This window comes from Lathyrus oleraceus, chromosome 2 (genome assembly GCF_024323335.1).
Source record: "Lathyrus oleraceus cultivar Zhongwan6 chromosome 2, CAAS_Psat_ZW6_1.0, whole genome shotgun sequence".
Taxonomy (NCBI): Eukaryota; Viridiplantae; Streptophyta; class Magnoliopsida; order Fabales; family Fabaceae; genus Lathyrus; species Lathyrus oleraceus.
The window spans coordinates 165,744,239-165,763,719 of record NC_066580.1 but is presented as its reverse complement, the minus strand read 5'-3'; the positions used below and the strand labels follow the sequence as shown (position 1 = coordinate 165,763,719).

General features: G+C 39.3%; 1 protein-coding gene across 1 annotated transcript; it reads left to right on the top strand.

Annotated features, from left to right (window-relative positions):
- The first annotated feature begins 13,238 nt into the window (after positions 1-13,238).
- LOC127122432 (uncharacterized) lies at positions 13,239-14,385 on the top strand. The gene is made up of 3 exons (XM_051052771.1): positions 13,239-13,429; positions 13,527-13,934; positions 14,085-14,385. Exons 1-3 carry the CDS (start codon positions 13,239-13,241, stop codon positions 14,383-14,385), a joined length of 900 nt encoding a protein of 299 aa, XP_050908728.1.
- The last annotated feature ends 5,096 nt before the right edge of the window (positions 14,386-19,481 follow it).

Sequence of the window (19,481 nt, the reverse complement as noted above, 5' to 3'; positions counted from 1 at the left end):
CTCAACATATGTCATAGGTAACGGGTCGAAACGATGATCCAGCATTCTCTGTCTCGGCTGAAATGAACGTTGTTGTTGTTGTTGTTGTGGATGTTGTTGTTGAGGTTGATGTTGAGGTGCTGGAATAGTCACAGCAGCAACCTGACGATACTGGCCTCTGTTTGCATTTCTTTGACTGTGTATGGCATTAGTCTTACCCTCCCTTCTTCTGGGTGCCCCAGAAAATGGCTTCTTTGAAGACGAAGAACCAGCATCCTGAATCTTTCCGGCTTTAATGAGGCTCTCAGTCCTCTCTCCACAGATTACTACATCAGAGAAACTACCGAACTGGCAGCTCCCCATCCGGTCCATAAACACTCCTTGCAAAGTTCCAATAAACATATCAGTCAACTCCCTCTCCAGCATCGGAGGTTGCACCCTTGCGGCCAATTCACGCCATCTCTGCGCGTACTCTTTGAAACTTTCGCCTGATTTCTGACACAAGCTCTGTAACTGAGTTCGGCTCGGAGCCATATCCATATTGTGCTTATATTTCCTTAAGAAGGCTTCCCACAAATCTCTCCAACTTCTAATGGATTCTCTTTTCAGCTCCATGTACCAATCCAAGGAAGCTCCAGACAAGCTATCTTGGAAAAAGTACATCCATGTCTTCTCATCGTCAGTGTATGCGGAGATTTTTCTGTAGTATGCCTGCACATGGGTGCGAGGACAAGAAATACCATTATATTTGTCAAAGGAAGGCGCTTTGAATTTATAAGGAATTCTCAATCCCTCCACCAAACCCATATTTGTAACATCAAACCCTAAAGAGTTCTGACACTCCATGGCTCTGATCTTCTCAGCTAAAGCATCAACCTTTCTGTTCCTCTCTTCAACTCTTCCCACATTGTCTTCATCACTGAGCAAGGTGAACATATCTTCCTGCCTGTCAACCAGCGAAGCAGGATGGCGAACCGGAGCAAGGGTTGCTCTGACATTAACAGTCTCTGCAGCAAGAGACTGTCCATTAATTCTGATACCCCTCAACTCATCACCCACGGCATAATCACTGACGGGAATAGTAGCAGCATCAGCATTATCATTAACAGGGACACCCACTGGTGAAGCACGGCTGGCAGGCGGAATCACGGCTTCCTGTCTCTGGGCTAAGGCACGCAGCTCCTCTTGCCCCTGAACGACCCCTTGCATCATGGTCATGAATTGGGCCATGTTAGCCCTCATCTCTACTAACTCAGCTTGAACTTGATCCATATTCCTCTGTTGATTCAGTCTGGTAGCGTAGCGGTGCGGACGTTGATCAGCAATCCTGCCTAAAACAGGAACCAGAGTGAGAAGTCTCGTTCAAGAACACATGTAATGCAAGATGATATGTGTATGATGCGTATGATGCGTATGATGCATATGATATGTTCATTCCTCACGCATTCAAGAGCCTAATTCATCTTTCAAGAAATGGCAACCTACAACAATGAACAACAAAGAAGCAACCTACACAGGATAATGAGCACAAGGTGAAACATCAACAATCTCATCTATAGACATGAGCAACAAGAATCATACAACATGGTTCAAGCAAAGATCCAAATGATCAGAGTACAACAATGAACCCCATCCAACAATCCTGGAGGCGATTCTCAACATAAACAACAAAGACAAGCTAAGAAAGATGTCCTCCAGGAATGAGAGTCTTCAGGTACTGGCACTGGTCTATCAACAGGTCACACTCTGAACACTCAGGCAGAGGGGTGAGCTTCTCCTTCAGTTGTCTTCTGAGCTCCACAACTTTTCCTCCAAGCTGGCTCTCTGATGCATGTCTTAGGTCTACCTCCTTCTTCAACTGAACATCTTTGTCCCTAAGCGGCTTTTCCAAGTCTCTTATCTTCTTCTGGTAATTAGCTTCAGCTTTCTGCAACCTCAAGCACTCATGGTGTTCTTCATTCAGCAATGCTTCTATCTCCTCATAGGACCTCTTCTTTGTCTTCAATCTGCTAGCATCTTCCCCTTGCATGCCTTTGTGTTGATGAGCCAAGTTCGACTTATCAGCTTTGGCTTTGTAAAGCTCCATCTGAGTATCTTGTTCCTTTTCTTTCAACCGACGATTCTCCATCAAGGCTTGTTTGTAATGCTCAGCAGGCACATTCTCAGAAAGGATCAGAGGCGGTTGCTCTTGCAATGACTCCATCCTATCATAGGGTAACAACAAAGTCTCAACTCTCTCTTTGACCCAATCAAGGTAGGCAGGCATAGCCACTGCAAACTTCTTCCCTAGAACATATCCATCCTTAACACCAATAGTCTTCCAAGCTCTTCCCACTCGCTCCAATCTAGCTGGGTCACTCCGCTTCTCAAAATGCACACTCTCAGCTATCTCAGCATCCAGCGGTCTTCTATTCATAACAAATCCCAACTGGCGAAGAGAAAGAACCGGGTTGTAATTGATGCAACCCTTAGTCCCTATGAGTGGAACATTACGAAACTCTCCACAACTCATGATGACACTACGCACATTCAACCTTTAAGCTTGCCACCTGATGTCATAGGAAGTGAGAGACATAATCCTCTGAGTCCATTTATGAGTGCTCTGAGTATCCACAAAAGGTCCACTGGTTGGCAGAAAAGACAAGAACCATCTGAGTAGCAATGGGAGACAACACCTGATAGTTCCACCCTTACCATACCTGTTGTGTATAGCATAATAAGTGTCAGCTAACAAGGTAGGAACCGGGATTCCTTCAATGAAAATAGTAATAGCAGCAAGATCCACAAAATTATGCATACTCGGGAACAACACAACTCCATAGATCATGATAGCCAACTGAGCATTGAAAGCTTCCCAATTTCCTTTCTTTGCTTCTTCCTTAGCCATTCTCACCAGGAACTTCAAGGACAAACCCACGACATCACCACTGGATTTCTAATTGTCACTCACTTCCTTGATACTCAAATAAAGAGTTTTAGCAACAACCCTGAAATCAACATCCTTTGGCACATCCAGAAAGGGAACCTGATACTTGATCGGGACATTCATCAGGATGGAATACTCTTCAAGAGTGGGGGCTAACTGATAATCCTGAAAGGTGAAGCAACGGAGCTCTGGGTCATAAAACTGTAGGAGAGTCTACAACGGTACTGGATCAACCACCATCTTCAACAATGTCAACATATCCTCATACTGATCAACAAACACCTTCTGATTACCGCCGGTAACAAGATTGCTCAACTCTATCAAAGATGTCAATGGCTCACGGTGAAAACTGTAGGTGCAAGTCTTCCTCTTCAACTCTGGAACGGTTGCCATCTCTCACAGTGAACAGACTCCTGAATGAACCTGAGAAATGATATGCATGAGGAGATTAACTTTCTTTTTCTTTTCTTTTTTTCTTTTTTTACTGCATTATTTTTTTGAAAATAAATATGCTATGATGCAAATGATGCAAACACGACTGGTTGGCTGTGTATCTTAAGGCACAGGATCAGAGCTTCGGCATGAATTCGGAACCAATCAAAGCCATCTGAAACCCAAAGTCATCTGAGACCCACACTTCTGAACCAAGTCACCAACAGGAACCAAGAGTCACCAACAGAGTACGGTCACCGACAGATCAAGTCACCAACTGTACCTGTAATGATTCATTCCCTCCCCACTCACGGGTGTCATTTAGGCCAGGGTAAGGTCAAGAGAAACGCAGGATAAACAACCCTTTCAAGAATATCATCATGTACACACCAGATGTATGCAACGATAATACCCCATCAGGATCTGAACTGCTCGTGATACCATGTTCCGCTAAGTGGCGCAATACCACCCGCTTCCCATGAATCACTCTATTCCTAGGTGTCCTAACATTCACTCTTAGCCTGGGTATTGGGCCTTTTACCTCTTGTAACTCCCACCCCACAGAGAAACAGAGACACAACCAACACAATGAAAGTATGATGCATGCAAACATAAATGCAAACATAAACAATCACAGCATAATAATAAATGCAATAAATAAAGCAATAAAAGCAACCAAACCCTATCCTAAAGAGCGCTAGGACTGACTCGCTTAGGGAAGATGGACAAGCAAGAGGTCAACTTCTCTGATCCCCAGCGGAGTCGCCAGTTGTCGCATTACGCGAAAAACCGGCGGGAAAAAGACACAGAGCCGCCACCGTGCGTTATTTATCCCAAAGGAGGGAAAGGAAACGCTCGAAGTAAACCTGGAAAGGAATGGTCTCGTGACCAGAGATTGATAGGATCGGGAGTCGGTTGTGCGAAGGGAAGGTATTAGCACCCCTACGCATCCGTCGTACTCGACGGGATTCACGCTCAGAAAGAATAGAAGAAAGGTTGCTAAAGACTGCTCAAACACTGCACACACACTGGATAGAGACACAGATGAAAGACGGAAGAAGATGACTCGGCAGGATGTCGCATCCTGGGCCTACGTAGTTTGTCAGACACAAACATCAGAGTCGACGTAGTTCGGGGACATGGGAATGTCCTCGCTAGGATATCGCATCCTATGCATACGTATCTTCTCTAACCAGAGAAAGAATCAGAGCACTCGTAGCTCGGCTAACGCACGCCAAACAAACACACACAGGAAACCGACTGCCAATCGCTGGACTTACGTCAGACTCCGAACAAACAACCACACACAAGAAACCGACTGCCAATCGTTGGGCTTACGTCAGACTCCGGACAAACAAACACACATAGGAAACCGACTGCCAATCGCTGGGCTTACGTCAGACTCCAACAAAGAAACACAAATAGGAAACCGAATGCCAATCGCTGGACTTACATCAGACTCCAAACACAAAAGGTTTGAAAAAGAAAAAGGGCGCCCGAAGAGATCAGCTCATCTCCTGCCTACGTACCTCATCTGGTATGAGGATCAGGGCGACGTAGTTTCCCGTAACAGGGAAAGAACTTCTAACCTAACCAGAGACAAGGGAGATAACAGACTACTAGGGAGACTACGACTCGAGCCTAGAAGTTGTCATGCATACGATCCCTATGTTGAGGTCTCTATCCTAACTTGCACAGGAAGCAAGCTAGCCTAAACAACACATAATCAAACACAAGCACAAGAGAGCAAGCACACACACTATATGCAAACAAGTGGCTCATACAAGGCTAGGCTTTAGTCAAGGGGTCAAATCAACCTCGACAAACAAGCCAACTGGAATGGGGTGTTTTTAGCTCTTAACCCTAACATTGAGAGTTAGGGTGAAGCAGATGAAATGGAGATGAGGGTTATGCCTCATAGCTCTTATCCCTGTCCTGGGAGAGCTTGAATCAAATAGAAAGTGTGGGAGTTCAGAATGAAGGAACTCTTCTCCACAAATGACTGACACAACAAGATTTTGGGTTCTTATTCAAAGTGCATCAACACAGGGTGTGAGCAGGATGAATGACACAACTGAATAGCAAGGGATGGATTGCACATCCATTTTATCTGCCAATTGCCTCTTAAGAGGACTTTACCTGCTTGGCACAAAATTAAACAACCACAAACATTGCCTCTTAAGGAGGGCTTCAGACAGGTGCCTGCCAAAGTAACATGACAGGTCTTCCAGACTACATGAAGATCAAGGAATTATACCTAAGTGGTATGCCAACCACAAGCAAAGCGAAGCAAAGTTCAAATGAACTTAAAGCAACTTAGGTACCTGTGGAAACAACTAAACCAATCAGTACAAGATTCAGACAACAGTCAACAACAGTCAATATCAAACAGACAACCCAATATGCAACACATAAGCCATAAGGCAAACACTATCCTCAACCTACAAAACACACAAATGTTAGCCAACAATAACAAATGATCAAGCTCAAATGAAGGAGCAACATCAATCAGGGAGATGCCTACTTGAACCTGAAATTCACAACTCAAATGTAAGTAACAAGCCACTAGGTCAAAGCCTAGGGTCAAAAGTGGATCAAAAAGCCAAAAAAGAACTTGATATTCAACACAAAGCATGTTTATTCAATGAAGAACAAGTCCTAAAAAGGACCAAACCAAAATCAACAAGCAAATCCATTTCATGTGCAAAGGAAGTCAAAGACCAATTCAAGGCATACATTTGATCATTATGAATGAAAATTCCCAATCAAAACAGAAATGATTCAAATAATTCTGGAAAAATTCATGAGCATTCAACACATCCAAAACATCCATCATACAAAAAATCAGAAGCATCAAAGATCATTTGGAATGGGAATTAAATGGCACAAGCTAGACAACCAACTGTGTGACACAAATTGTCACACCATGCAAACACATTCATAAAACAGAAATGGTAAATGGGAAAAATGCACAATCAATCCTCAAAGGTCCAGCAACATGTCAAGAACACTCATGCAAAATTTCAAGCAATTTGGATTAAAATCAAGCATTTCACAATGAGATGAGCAAGGCAAGGTCATAAAAGCACATATGTTCACATTCTCTAACACAAATCGAAAACCAGCCATGCACAACTTCAAAATTCATCATCATAAAAAACTAGACAAGCAGAGGATCATTTTGCAAAAAATTAGGAATTATTTGAGCCATTTTTCAATTTGTTATGGATTTTAGAAGTTGGTGAAAAAAATAAATATGAAATGAAGCATGTAACATGTAATTTGGAGGGAAAGCACAAAAAATGATGAACATTTGAACAATAGTCTTCGCCAGGAATCGAACTTGGTAGGAATTTGAATTGTGCGCGCCAGGCCAAAACGACACCGTTTTGCCTGAAAACCCTAGCCAGGCAAATTTGGATGCTAATATGAAGATCCGTCGCTAACGATGAAGATCTTCATCTTCTTCATGAAGATGAAGATGAAGATGATGAATGTTCATACACAAATTTCCAGATTTTTCCAGCAATTTCCAGAATTCAAAATTTTTTACATCATTGGAACGGTTACATCATGAGGATCACAGATCAAACAATATTTCATGCTAATTCATCATCAATCATGCAAAACAAAGCAAAATCATTTTAACATTCAAAACTTCAATCAACCATATCTCACTCAATAATGCATCATTTTTCATGAAATTTCTACCAAAATTATCAGTGAAGAGAGATCTACAAGAATATACACATGGATTGCAAAATTGTGAAGGTCGAAAATCCTACCTCTTGAAGAGCAGATTCTGGTTTTGCACGATCCAGCACTTGTAGTGGTCCAAATCTCCTTCTGGATACTTGTAGTGATAATTGATGAAGAATTTGAGGCTTGGAAACGTGTAGATCTAGCTTAATAATCAACTTCCATGGCAAGGTTCTTGAACTTCAAGTGCTCGAAATGGCTCTAAATCTTCAAACAATTGATGAATTCACACTCAATTACATTCATTGATCATGAATCTACAACAAAAACAAGGTGTTATGTTGAAGTTTTGAAATTTGATTATGAGAAATTTTTGGAGGGAGAGAAAAATGTGAGATCTAGATCCATAAAACTCAACAATTCTGTTGTGATTATCAATATATACTCTTCACTAATCACATACTAATCCAAATTAGGCATGGCTTAGTTCAAATTAAACAAGATAAGGTGTTATGACCAAACATGAAAATTGGAGGGTGCATGGCTATTTCCACGTGAACAGTGCCATGTAGCTGATCATTTTCACTCAAAATCAATTTTCAAACACAATGGCAATGGTGGAAAGCTCTCATGATGCATCAATTTTAAATTTCCAATTTTCCCTCCAAAATTGACTTGGATATGCAAATGATCATGTGATAACATTTCATGCAATGTGATGGTTGATTTGGAAACCTCATGACATGAGAAGAACAATGCAAAAAGAACTACCAAATTTGGAGTCTTGGTTCAAAAGATATGGCCATTTGAAGTTTCAAGCACACTTTGCCATGATTTGATCATAACTCCTTTAACATTCATCAGATGCTCATGATCTTGGACTTTTTGGAAATGGGAGAGAAAGATATTCAACTTTCAAGTTGGACAAAAATTCATTTGAAGCTTCTTTGATGTTGGAAAGTTAAGTTGAAGTTGGTCCAAAAACTTGCCATTTTTGGAAACTTGAAATTACAGGCCACTTTCCATTTTTGGAAACTTTTGATCTGGCTTCAAAATCTTCAAGGTAGACACTTGTCATGAGGAATGAACCTCTTTGGGACATGAATGAAGTGTCTCAAAGCATCTCTCCATCTCCTAGCCCTCAGTTGACTTGCAGTTGACTTTTATGGGCCCCAGATGACCTGAAACTGCACTGTGGACTTTGAGCCTTCAACACTTGGCCAAATTGCATCAAAATGAACTTTGAGTCATGTAAGCTCTCTAGAACAACCATAGGGCCTCTATCTCATGGAAAAACCCTTGCTCTCTTGCACAGATGAATCCTCCTGACCAGTTTTGACTGATGAAAGGCAATGCACTATGCAATGTTAATGACCTAAAAATGAAATGAATGTACAAATGGGAGGTGCAAATTTGAGGTGCTACACAAGCACCCTGCCTGTTAGTTTTTGGGTGAGTTCTAGGGACGATACTTTCTAGTACCATGGACAAGGATGTAGGATTCTCAAATAGACCACCCATGCTGGATGGTTCTACCTATGATGACTGGAAACCTCGTATGATAGCCTTCTTGACGTCTCTGGATAGCAAGGTCTGGAGAGTTGTCAACAAAGGATGGGAACATCCAACGAAGACAGGTAAAGATGGAATCATTATGCAAATTCCTGAAGAAGAGTGGGACAAAGAGCAGAGGCATTAGCCCTTGGAAACTCTAAGGCTTTGAATGCACTGTTCAATGGGATAAATAAGAACATTTTCAGACTGGTGCATCACTGTAAACTGGCTAAAGGAGTTTGGGATACTCTCAAAACAACTCATGAAGGTACCTCCAAGGTAGGGATGTCTTAACTCCAGATGCTGACTACTAAGTTTGAAAACTTTAGGATGAAAGAGGATGAGACTATTCATGACTTCCACATGAATATTCTTGAAATTGCCAACACTTCTGGAGGCTTAGGAGAGAAAATGCCTGAAGAAAAACTTGTAAGAAAGATTCTCAGATCATTGCCCAAGAGATTTTCCATGAAGGTTACTGCTATAGAAGAGGCTCAAGATATCTACAATATGAAGGTTGATGAGCTTATTAGTTCTCTCCAAACTTTTGAAATGGGCTTGTGTGAGAATGTTGAAAAGAAAAACAAAAGCATAGCTTTTGTATCAAATACTGAAGAGGATTCAGAAGAAGGAAATATTGGAGGTGATGAAAGTATATCAGAAGCTATAGCCATGCTTGGAAGACTGTTCAACAAGTTCATAAAGAAGATTGATCAAAAAGGTAGACCAAATGTCAAGAACACTTCATCTGACAATAGTAGAAGATCAAAATCTGAAGAAAAGTCCAACCAAGGCAAGGGAATCCAGTGTCATGGATGTGAAGGTTTTGGACACATTAGAGCTGAATGTCCTACCATCCTCAAGAAGCAAAAGAAGGGAGTATCTGTCACCTGGTCTGATGGAGACTCTAAGAGTGAATCAGAAGGAGAATCTGCAAAACATGTATCTGCACTAACTAGTGTTTATGCCTCTGATGATGACTCAAGTGGAGATGAACTTACAATTGATCAACTTGCTGCTTCATATAAAGAGTTATGTGTCAAACATGCAGAAGTGTGTCTACAAGGAGAAAAGCAGAAGAAACTTATCAAGGAGCTGAAAGCTGAGAAGAAGAAGCATCTGACAGTCATATATGATCTAAATGGTGAGATAACCTTGTTGACCTCTAAGCTAGATCAAATGGCAAAAATCAGGAACCATGTCTGGTTTAGGCTTTGTTAAGGAATCCTCATCAGAATTCAAAGGCTGAAGTTCAGAAAATCAAGCAGAAGTCACAACCAATGTCACAACATCATGGAAACAGGAGGATTAACCATCAAAAGAAGAAATTTCAAAGATGGAGATGCAACTACTGTGGAAGATTTGGTCACATAAAACCCTTTTGTTACAGGTTGCATGGTTATCCTAACCAGACCCCTCAAGTCAGACCTAAGAAGAAGGCACCTAAGCATAATGCCCCTATCAAGAAACAACAATGGGTTGCTAGAATAGCTCACACATCTCTAAGGGCATCTACCAAAGAAGACTGGTATTTTGATAGTGGTTGCTCAAGACATATGACTGGGATGAATAACATATTGGTAGATATACAACCTCATACTACCAGTTATGTGACCTTTGGTGATGGAGCTAAAGGAAAAATCGAAGGTGTTGGTAAGCTGGACAGTCGTGGAGTTCCAGAACTGAATAATGTGTTGTTAGTAAAAGGACTAACTGCTAATCTCATCAGCATAAGCCAGCTATGTGATCAAGGCTTCAATGTACAGTTCACTAAGGAAGAATGTGTTGTGACAAATGGAGAAAATAAGGAAGTTATGAGAGGATCCAGATCCAAAGATAACTGCTATCTATGGGAACCTAAAGTCTCAAAGTACTCCTCAATGTGCTTCTTAGCCTAGGAAGAAAAGGAAGTGAAGTTGTGGCATAGAAGACTTGGACATCTTCATTTAAGAGGAATATAGAAGATCATATCCAAGGAAGCAGTTAGAGGAATCCCAAAGTTGCTTATTGATGAAGGAAAAGTCTGTGGAGAATATCAGGTTGGCAAGAAAACCAAGATGTCACATCCTAAGCTTGGACATCCTACAACATCCAAAACTCTGGAACTTTTGCACATGGACTTAATGGGACCTATGCAGGTTGAAAGTCTTGGTGTGAAGAGATATGCTTATGTGGTTGTTGATGACCATTCTAGATACACATGGTTAAGCTTCATCAGAGAAAAGGAGTTTAAGAAGTGACCATGGAAAGGAGTTTAAAAATTCCAAGTTTGATGATTTTTGCTCATCTGAAGGAATAAGTCATGAGTTTTCCTCACCTATTACTCCTTAACAAAATGGAGTAGTTGAAAGGAAGAATAGAACTATTCAAGAATCTGCTAGAGCTATGATTCATGCAAAGCAGCTTCCTATGCACTTTTGGGCTGAAGCTATGAATACAACTTGCTATGTTCAAAACAGAGTTACCTTGAGAAAAGGAACCTCTTCCACTCTGTATGAAATATGGAAAGGCAGAAAACCTACTGTGAATTACTTTCATATCTTTGGAAGCAAATGTTACATTCTTACAGATCGTGAACAGAGAAGAAAAATGGACCCCAAAAGTGATGAGGGTATATTCCCTGGATACTCTACTAACAACAGAGCATACATAGTTTTCAACTCCAGAACTAATGTCCTGATGGAATCCATAAATGTTAGTGTTGATGATAAAGATGAAGAATCCAATGTCATAGAGGATGTTGGAACATTCCTTGAGACTTCAAGAGAAAATATACAGGATACTCCTCCTGGACTTGAGTAAGAAGCATCCAACAAGGTGCCTTCTATCAGGATTCAGAAAGACCACCCTAAGGATCTTATCATAGGAGATCCCAATAGTGGTGTGATTACCAGAATAACTCAATTTCCTGCTTTGTATCCAAGGTTGAACCTAAAAATGTGAAAGAAACTTTGACTGATGAATATTGGATCAATGTTATGCAAGATGAACTAGAGCAGTTTAAAAGGAATGAAGTATGGGAGTTAGTTCCAAGACCTGAAGGGACTAACATCATTGGTACCAAGTGGATTTACAAGAAGAAGTCTGATGAGAAAGGAGTAATCACTAGGAATAAAGCAAGACTAGTGGCACAAGGGTATACTCAAGTTGAAGGGGTTGATTTTGATGAGACTTTTGTACCTGTTGCAACACTTGAGTCAATAAGGTTGCTGTTAGGTGTTGCCTGCATTTTGAAGTTCAAATTGTTCCAAATGGATGTGAAGAGTGCCTTTTTAAATGGCTACTTGAATGAAGAAGTCTATGTGGAACAACCTAAAGGGTTCAGTGATCCTAATCTACCAAAACATGTGTACAAGTTGAGGAAAGCTCTGTATGGATTGAAGCATGCTCCTAGAGCTTGGTATGAGAGGTTGACTGAATTTCTGACTACTAATGGTTACAAAAAAGGAGGGATAGATAAGACTTTATTTGTGAAGGATGAAGATGGAAAAATCATGATTGCCCAAATATATGTGGATGATATTGTCTTTGGTGGAATGTCAGATAGAATGGTGAAACATTTTGTTAACCAAATGCAATCTGAATTTGAAATGAGTTTGGTTGGGGAATTGACTTATTTTCTTGGACTGCAAGTTAAGCAGATGGAAGATTCTATGTTTCTCTCCCAAAGCAAATATGCCAAGAACATAGTTAAGAAGTTTGGTATGGATAATGCTAGTCACAAAAGAACTCCTGCACCTACTCATTTAAAGTTAACTAAAGATGAATGAGGTTCTAGTATTGATTAATGCTTGTATAGAAGCATGATAGGTAGCCTACTATATCTAACTGCTAGTAGACCTGATATTGCCTATGCAGTTGGTGTGTGTGCTAGATACCAAGCAGAAGCCAAAGTGAGTCACTTAAATAAAGTCAAGAGGATTCTCAAGTATATTAATGCGACATGTGATTATGGTATGCTCTACTCTCATGGCTCTGAGCCTATCTTATCTGGGTATTGTGATGCTGATTGGGCTGGGAGTGCTGATGACAAAAAAGCACATCAGGAGGATGTTTCTTCTTGGGAAACAATCTCATTTCTTAGTTCAGCAAGAAACAGAACCGTGTATCATTATCCACTGCAGAAGCTGAGTACATAGCAGCCGGAAGCAGTTGTTCCCAATTGGTATGGATGAAACAGATACTGACTGAGTACAATGTCACTCAGAATGTCATGACATTGTTCTGTGACAATCTCAGTGCCATCAACATTTCAAAGAATCCTATCCAACGCAACAGGACCAAACATATTGACATTAGACATCACTTCATAAGAGATCTGGTAGAAGACAAAGTGATTACCTTGGAACATGTGGCAACTGAACTACAACTTGCTGACATATTTACAAAGGCTTCGGATGCTACTCAGTTTGAAAATTTAAGGGGCAAGTTGGGAATATGTCTTTCTGGGGAATTATAGCAACTAAGGATGTTAGAAATTTACTGTTTAATATTTCAAATTATTAAACAATTGAAAGTGTGCTCTGATTGGTCAACAGATAATAGTTATTTCACTTACAACAAGCGTTACTTCTTCCACTCTTTCAACTTCCATTCACGCAAGCATCCTCTCAGAGAAAATTTTCATTTCGCCTCTAAGATACTCATCATGTCTCAACAATCCAACTCTTCTCCTTCCAAGAACATGCCTTGTTCTCCTAGCGCTGAACCAAGCAACCCTAACAGAGAAGATCCTGTTGCTGACTCTGTGAATACCCCACATTCAAGAAGACCTAAAGTAACTGTATCAGGCTTCTCCTCATCCATCGTTCTTGAGGAACGAACCAAAGAAGGTTCCAGGTATGTTCACAATGCCATAGCCACTATAGTGACTATTGTCTGGAAATCATGAGGTCCCTGGGGTTTCCATTCCCTTAAACACTATTGAACCTGATAGTGTTGCTGATCAAGAAAATACTGAGTCTTTAGGAAAGAATATCTCTGATGATGTTGAGCAAACTGATGCCCATAAGGAGTCAAATGTTGACAAACCCTTAGATAATGTGGCTGGTGAGGAAGTTCATGTCACTCATGATGTCAGTGACAACCCTAACTGTGAGGCTGAAACAGTAGACCTGGAGGAATTTTCTGATAATGAGTTGTTGTCCTCTGTCCTCCCTAGCATAGCCAAAAGGGTTAGGACTAGGAAAGAAAAGAAAACTGTGGCTCAAAGGTACCCCAGAAAGAAGATTGATGTTTCAACCTCTTCCAAGACAACGGTGGCAGTCGAGAGTTCCCTAAAGAGGAAAGTTCATGGTCCAACCAAATCTTGGAGCAAAGTGGTGCCCAAGAAAAACAAGACCAAGTTTGTTGTTGTTGAGTCTGACTCAGATGTTCCTTGTAATGTCTCTGACATTCTGTCAAAGAAGAAGCCAACCACTAGCAAGCTTGCAGCTAGTGTCCCTGAGGTACCAATTGACAACATATCTTTTCATATTGCTTCAAGTGTAAACAGGTGGAAATATGTTTATCAGAAGAGGCTGGCTTTGGAAAGGGAATTAGCTCAGAATGTCCTAGACTGTAAGGATATTATGGATCTTATTCAAGAGGCTGGTTTAATGAAGACTGTGACTCAGTTTTCAAAGTGCTATGAGATGTTGGTAAAGGAATTTATTGTTAATTTGTCTGAAGAATGTGCTGATGGCAAGTCTAAGGAATTCAGGAAAGTGTATGTGAGAGGCAAGTGTGTAAAGTTCTCTCCTTCAGTGATCAACAAGTATTTGGGAAGGCCTGATGAAGCTCAACCTGAGCTTTAGGTGACTGACAACAAAATATGTCAAGTCATCACTGCTAATCAGGTAAGGAAGTCGCCTCTCAAAGGAAAATTGGTGGCAAGTAAACTGAGTGTCAAGTATGCAATGCGGCACAAGATTGGAGTTGCTAACTGGGTGCCCACCAATCATAAATCTACAGTTGCTGTAATGCTTGGAAAGTTTATATATGCTGTTGGAACCAAAGCCAAATTTGACTATGGCTCCTATATTTTTGATCAAACTTTGAAGCATGCAGGAAGCTTCAGTGTGAAGGGTCCTATAGCCTTTCCTTCTCTCATCTGTGGTATTGTTTTAAATCAGTTTCCAAACATCTTAATTGAGAATGATTATGTGAAGAAAAGAGATAGCCCTATGTCTTTCAATCATAAGTTGTTCCTAGGTACCCATGTCCCTGACATTGTCATGACATCTGGTGAGACATCACGTGTAAGCAATCAGCCAGGTAAAGCTGCTGTCATTGCAATTCTCAAAGAAACATGCAGGGAATTAGAGGCAAGGAAGCTGAACTTGGAAAAATTGATTAGCTCTTTGGAGATGACTGAAGTTGATGTGCTAGCTGATGATGGAGAATTTGGTGAAGCTGCTGCCGTTGCAGAAGAAGCTGAAAGATAAGGTGAAGAGGGAGAAGCAGATGCCAGTCCTGATGATGTCACAAATGATGATGCTGACTCTGAGTCAGATGACTAGAACATTTCTTGTGTTTCTGATAATTGCTTGTATTTTTATTTATTTTTGTCTGTAATATTAAGTGTTGCTTTGGCAACATTTTTGACAAAAAGGGGGAGTAACACTTGTACCCCAGGACAATAGATTTCTTTGAAGTTGAAGGTCCTCTAAACAAGAGATTATGTTGTTGTTTGCTCTCTGCTTGATCTTCTCTTGTGTTGCTGCGGTTTGAAGTTTAACTTCTATGTTTGCTAAGTGTATTAGCTAATTTGATTCTCTGCTTGGATGTGTGCTTTCTGCTGCTGTGAACTCTGTTGTGATGCCAAGTTGTTTTAGCCAAAAATTTGCCAAAGGGGGAGTTTGTAGATGTTTTTGATTGGCTGCATTTTATGTTAAAACACTTACTGTACTTAGATGTCTTGACTGATGTCATGACATGCTTAAGTAGTATGCTGTAGGATTAGCTAATACAGGATTTACTGGATGTCAAACTGAATGTTATGACATTCGTTCATGACAACATTTTCTGGATGTCAAATTGAATGTTTTGACATTCATCCCTGACAGCAGATGCTAAAGTATAGGCTAACTTTTCTGTTATGTTTCAGTATTTATCTTAGGCTGATTTTCAAGAAACTAACATCTGTGCTAAAATTAAGAGACCTAGCATATAGCCTATTTGTTAGCACCCTAATGTGTGGAAATTAGGTTAACTTGCTTAACCCTAATTTTATGAAATTCAAGTTCAAGGCCCAAGTACTGCATTATAAAAGGATGGCAATCCTACTTTCAGCAATTCAGTGATTTGAAGCGTGAAGAATTCAATATATCATTATATATCATTGTTGTACTTGCATTGTGTCTTGAATTAGGTTTTACTTGTGAGCCAAGCAATTATCACCTAGATGATTGCATTGGAGTAGGGTGTTTATTGAGTTGTAATTGTTATGTCACTCTAAGCTTTTAAGCGTGAGTGATGTGTTTCTTGATTAAAGCTTTTAAGCAAAATTAAGAGTTGTTTGAAGTATATCTTCACCACTGACTTTAAAATTCTTAATGGTTGTAATCACTGCTGTGATTGAGGGGGAGTGAGTAGGTACTTAGGTCTTAGTTTAGATTGAAATTGCATTGGGTAGGTCTTAAGTGATAGGATTAAACCGGTGGTTTAAGTCTTGAATTAATACCTCTTATAGTGGATTTCCTCCCTGGCTTGGTAGCCTCCAGAGTAGGTGTGTTTGTCACCGAACTGGGTAAACAATTCTCTGTGTCATTTACTGCTTTTTACATTTACTTTCTGCATACATTACCTGTCTGCGCAGAAATGGATGTCATAACATCCAGTGTGACATCGATAGTCTGTTACTAGAATTTCAATTTTCTTTTATTTTAAAAATTTCATAACTATTTTATTTGAAGTCACAAAAATATGAGACCAATGGAAAACTTTTTCTTGAAAAATCTAGTTTCATAATCTGATTTTTAATTAATTTTGTGATTTCATTTAATATTTGTTGTGAATTATTTCGTTTTTAATAGTTTTTAATTCATTTTAAATACTTTTTGATATCTGAAAAATCCAAAAATATTTTCTTAACACATATGGATCATGATAAGTCAATGAAAAATAGTCGCATCAATTTCTTAATTGATTTGAGATTTATTTGAGATTTTAATTCATAATGTGTTATTTTTATTATTTTTAATTGATTTAAAATAGTTTCTGATTTCAAAAAATGATGAGAAAATTTGTCAAACCTTGTTTGACCATGTTAGACCTATGAGAATTTAATTGGACTTGTTCAAGTTGATTTAAATTGAATTTGAGGTTTGACCATATTTTGTCCATTTTAATTTTGCATTTATTTTAATTCCAAAAATACCAAAAAAATATGTCTAACTTGTTGACTTCTAATCTTCATTTCTCTTCTGTTTTACATTGGTTGATGATGGTCTGATTCACATTTGATCATTGTGTTTTGAGTATTTCATTTGAATTCTCCTTTTATTCATTTCATCTTCATCTCATTTCTTCTTTTTATTTTGGCCAATGAGTTAATGATTTGTGGTTGGTCTTGACATATGAGAGGCTTAACCTTCTTTGATCCAAATCAAACTCAACTTGATCAAAGATCAGGTGAGTTGCTTTGTGTCCAAGATAGGTTGCTTCTTGGTCAAGCAAAAAACCTAAAGTCCATACAAGGCCTTTCTTCTTTTCTTTTAGCATGGCAAGTTGTAGGAGCTTGACTTACTAGTCATGACCTCTAACTTGTGTTTATTTGCCTATAGTTTTATTGACCGGCCTCAGATAGGTGTGACTACTACATTAGTCCACTTACGATTGCTTAACATAGCACTAAATTGTCTGATGACACACTAACATTAACTACTAACTACTAACTTTAATTTGAGCATTTAATTTCTTGCAATTTACTTTAATGCAATTTACCTTCTTGCTCATTTATTCATGTTGCTTTTCCCTTTGCTCTCTTGAGCACATATTTTATGTTTATGTCATTTTCCTTTTGCTCATTTGAGCTCATTATTGTATATAAATATATTGTTGCTTTGTGTTTGTTTTGTGATTGTTTGTGTGAATCCAATGCAAAAGGAGAAATGACTTAGAATTAGGAACTTACCTGTGCTTAAAGGAGTTCAAGATCAACTAGGCCTCGTGCCTTTAGAATGCTAAACTTGTTGAAGATCAACTAGGCCTCATGCCTTTAGAATGCTAAATCTTAATGTTGACTTCAAAGGACCCTTAATCTAAACTCATTTTTTGTCCATTTCTCTTATTGAGTTCTGAACCTTTTGATGTTTGTTCTTGTGTGATAGGGATTCCATCTTAAGATAGTAAGAAGGACCATTGTCATGAGTAGCCAAGTTAAGAGAGACAAGCCAAATAGAGATCATATGAGCTTGAATGTATATTTGTTTTGATTGCTTGTTGCTTGCTAAGTCCAAAGGAAAGGAGCATCTTGAATCATCTCTATGATTTCAAGAAAAAGGAACTCCAAGGGTTTTATCTCTTCTCTCATCTTTGTATGCTTTAGGACTAGCCCTTATCTTCTTCTCCTCGCTCTAACCCAAGCCAAACTCTCTTTGTGCAAACTTTGACATTGTTTTCAAACTAGAAACCTAGGCCTTATGCCTTTGATTTTTCAAACTCTTTTCATTAATACTCATTGTGAATAAACCTTAAGTCAACTTTGACCTCATTTTTTGTGAATACTTCTAACTTGTAAATACAACTCACTTCAAGTTGTTTTTGTGGTTCCAATGGCCACCTTTGTTAAAAGTTTTCATAAACATTAGCCATAGGTTTGAGTTATCATAGTGGTTGATGTAAACGTCACCTTATCCTTAGTGATTGGACTATAAGTCTTCAATACTTATTATAGGGTTAACCCCTCACTAGTATGTTGAAGCTCTCTTCACATGGTGGATTGTTGGTTTAGGTTGAGTTTTCTCCCTTTGATAACAAAAGACCTTAAGGCTTTTGATCAAATCAATTCACCAATCTTTTTTGAGATTTTTACCCCGAACTACGAGGTTTTGATCCTAGCTTTGTGATGGTACGTAGGAAATGGATTCATCCATTCAAACAACAAAATTGTAAATATAATCTATTCTTTTCTCATTCCTCCAATCTTGTTTGCACAAATATTTTCACAAATACCAACCTACAATACACATTTGCAAAAAAGAGGTTCCCTTAGAGTACTAAGGATGTTTTGGGTGCGTAAAACCTTCCCATTTCATAACCAACCCCCTTACTTGGATCTCTGACATTTTTATTAGTTTTTGACTTGATAAAACTTCTTACTTGGTCTTTGTTCGCTTTTTAACCTTTCCTTTGGATAAATAAAAGTGCGGTGGCGACTCGAATTGTATGCTTACTTTTGATTTAGTCAATAAATCTAAAAGGTAACGAATACCCCGCTACAGAAAAGTGGCGACTCTGCTGGGGATCTGTCTTTTCCTAGTGAGTTTAGCCTACTTTTTGCTTGTTTTATTGTATGTTTATATTTATTTTGTGACATATTTTTGTGCAAATTTGGGATGACTGTATTGTTTGTAATGTATGAATTGCTTGATATATACCAATTGCTTGTGTGCTTGGTGGTCTCTTGTGAGATGAGTTCTCTACACGAACTCGAGTGCACTTATGATAGGAGAATGACATAATCTTGTTGACTTGTGTGGAGTTATTCCTTAGCAAGTTGACTTGAAAGCCCATTCACTTGGTGGAGGTCTTGTTGGGATCAATAATGTCACACGAGTAGTCGTGGTTAGGCATTACTCTTTCCAATATAAACCTTAAAAGCCAAGGACCTTAGATTACCTAGCCCATCTTGGCCTATGTTAGGATGTAGTGCGAAGGTCGTTCAAGTGTAAGATTTGATACGATTGTT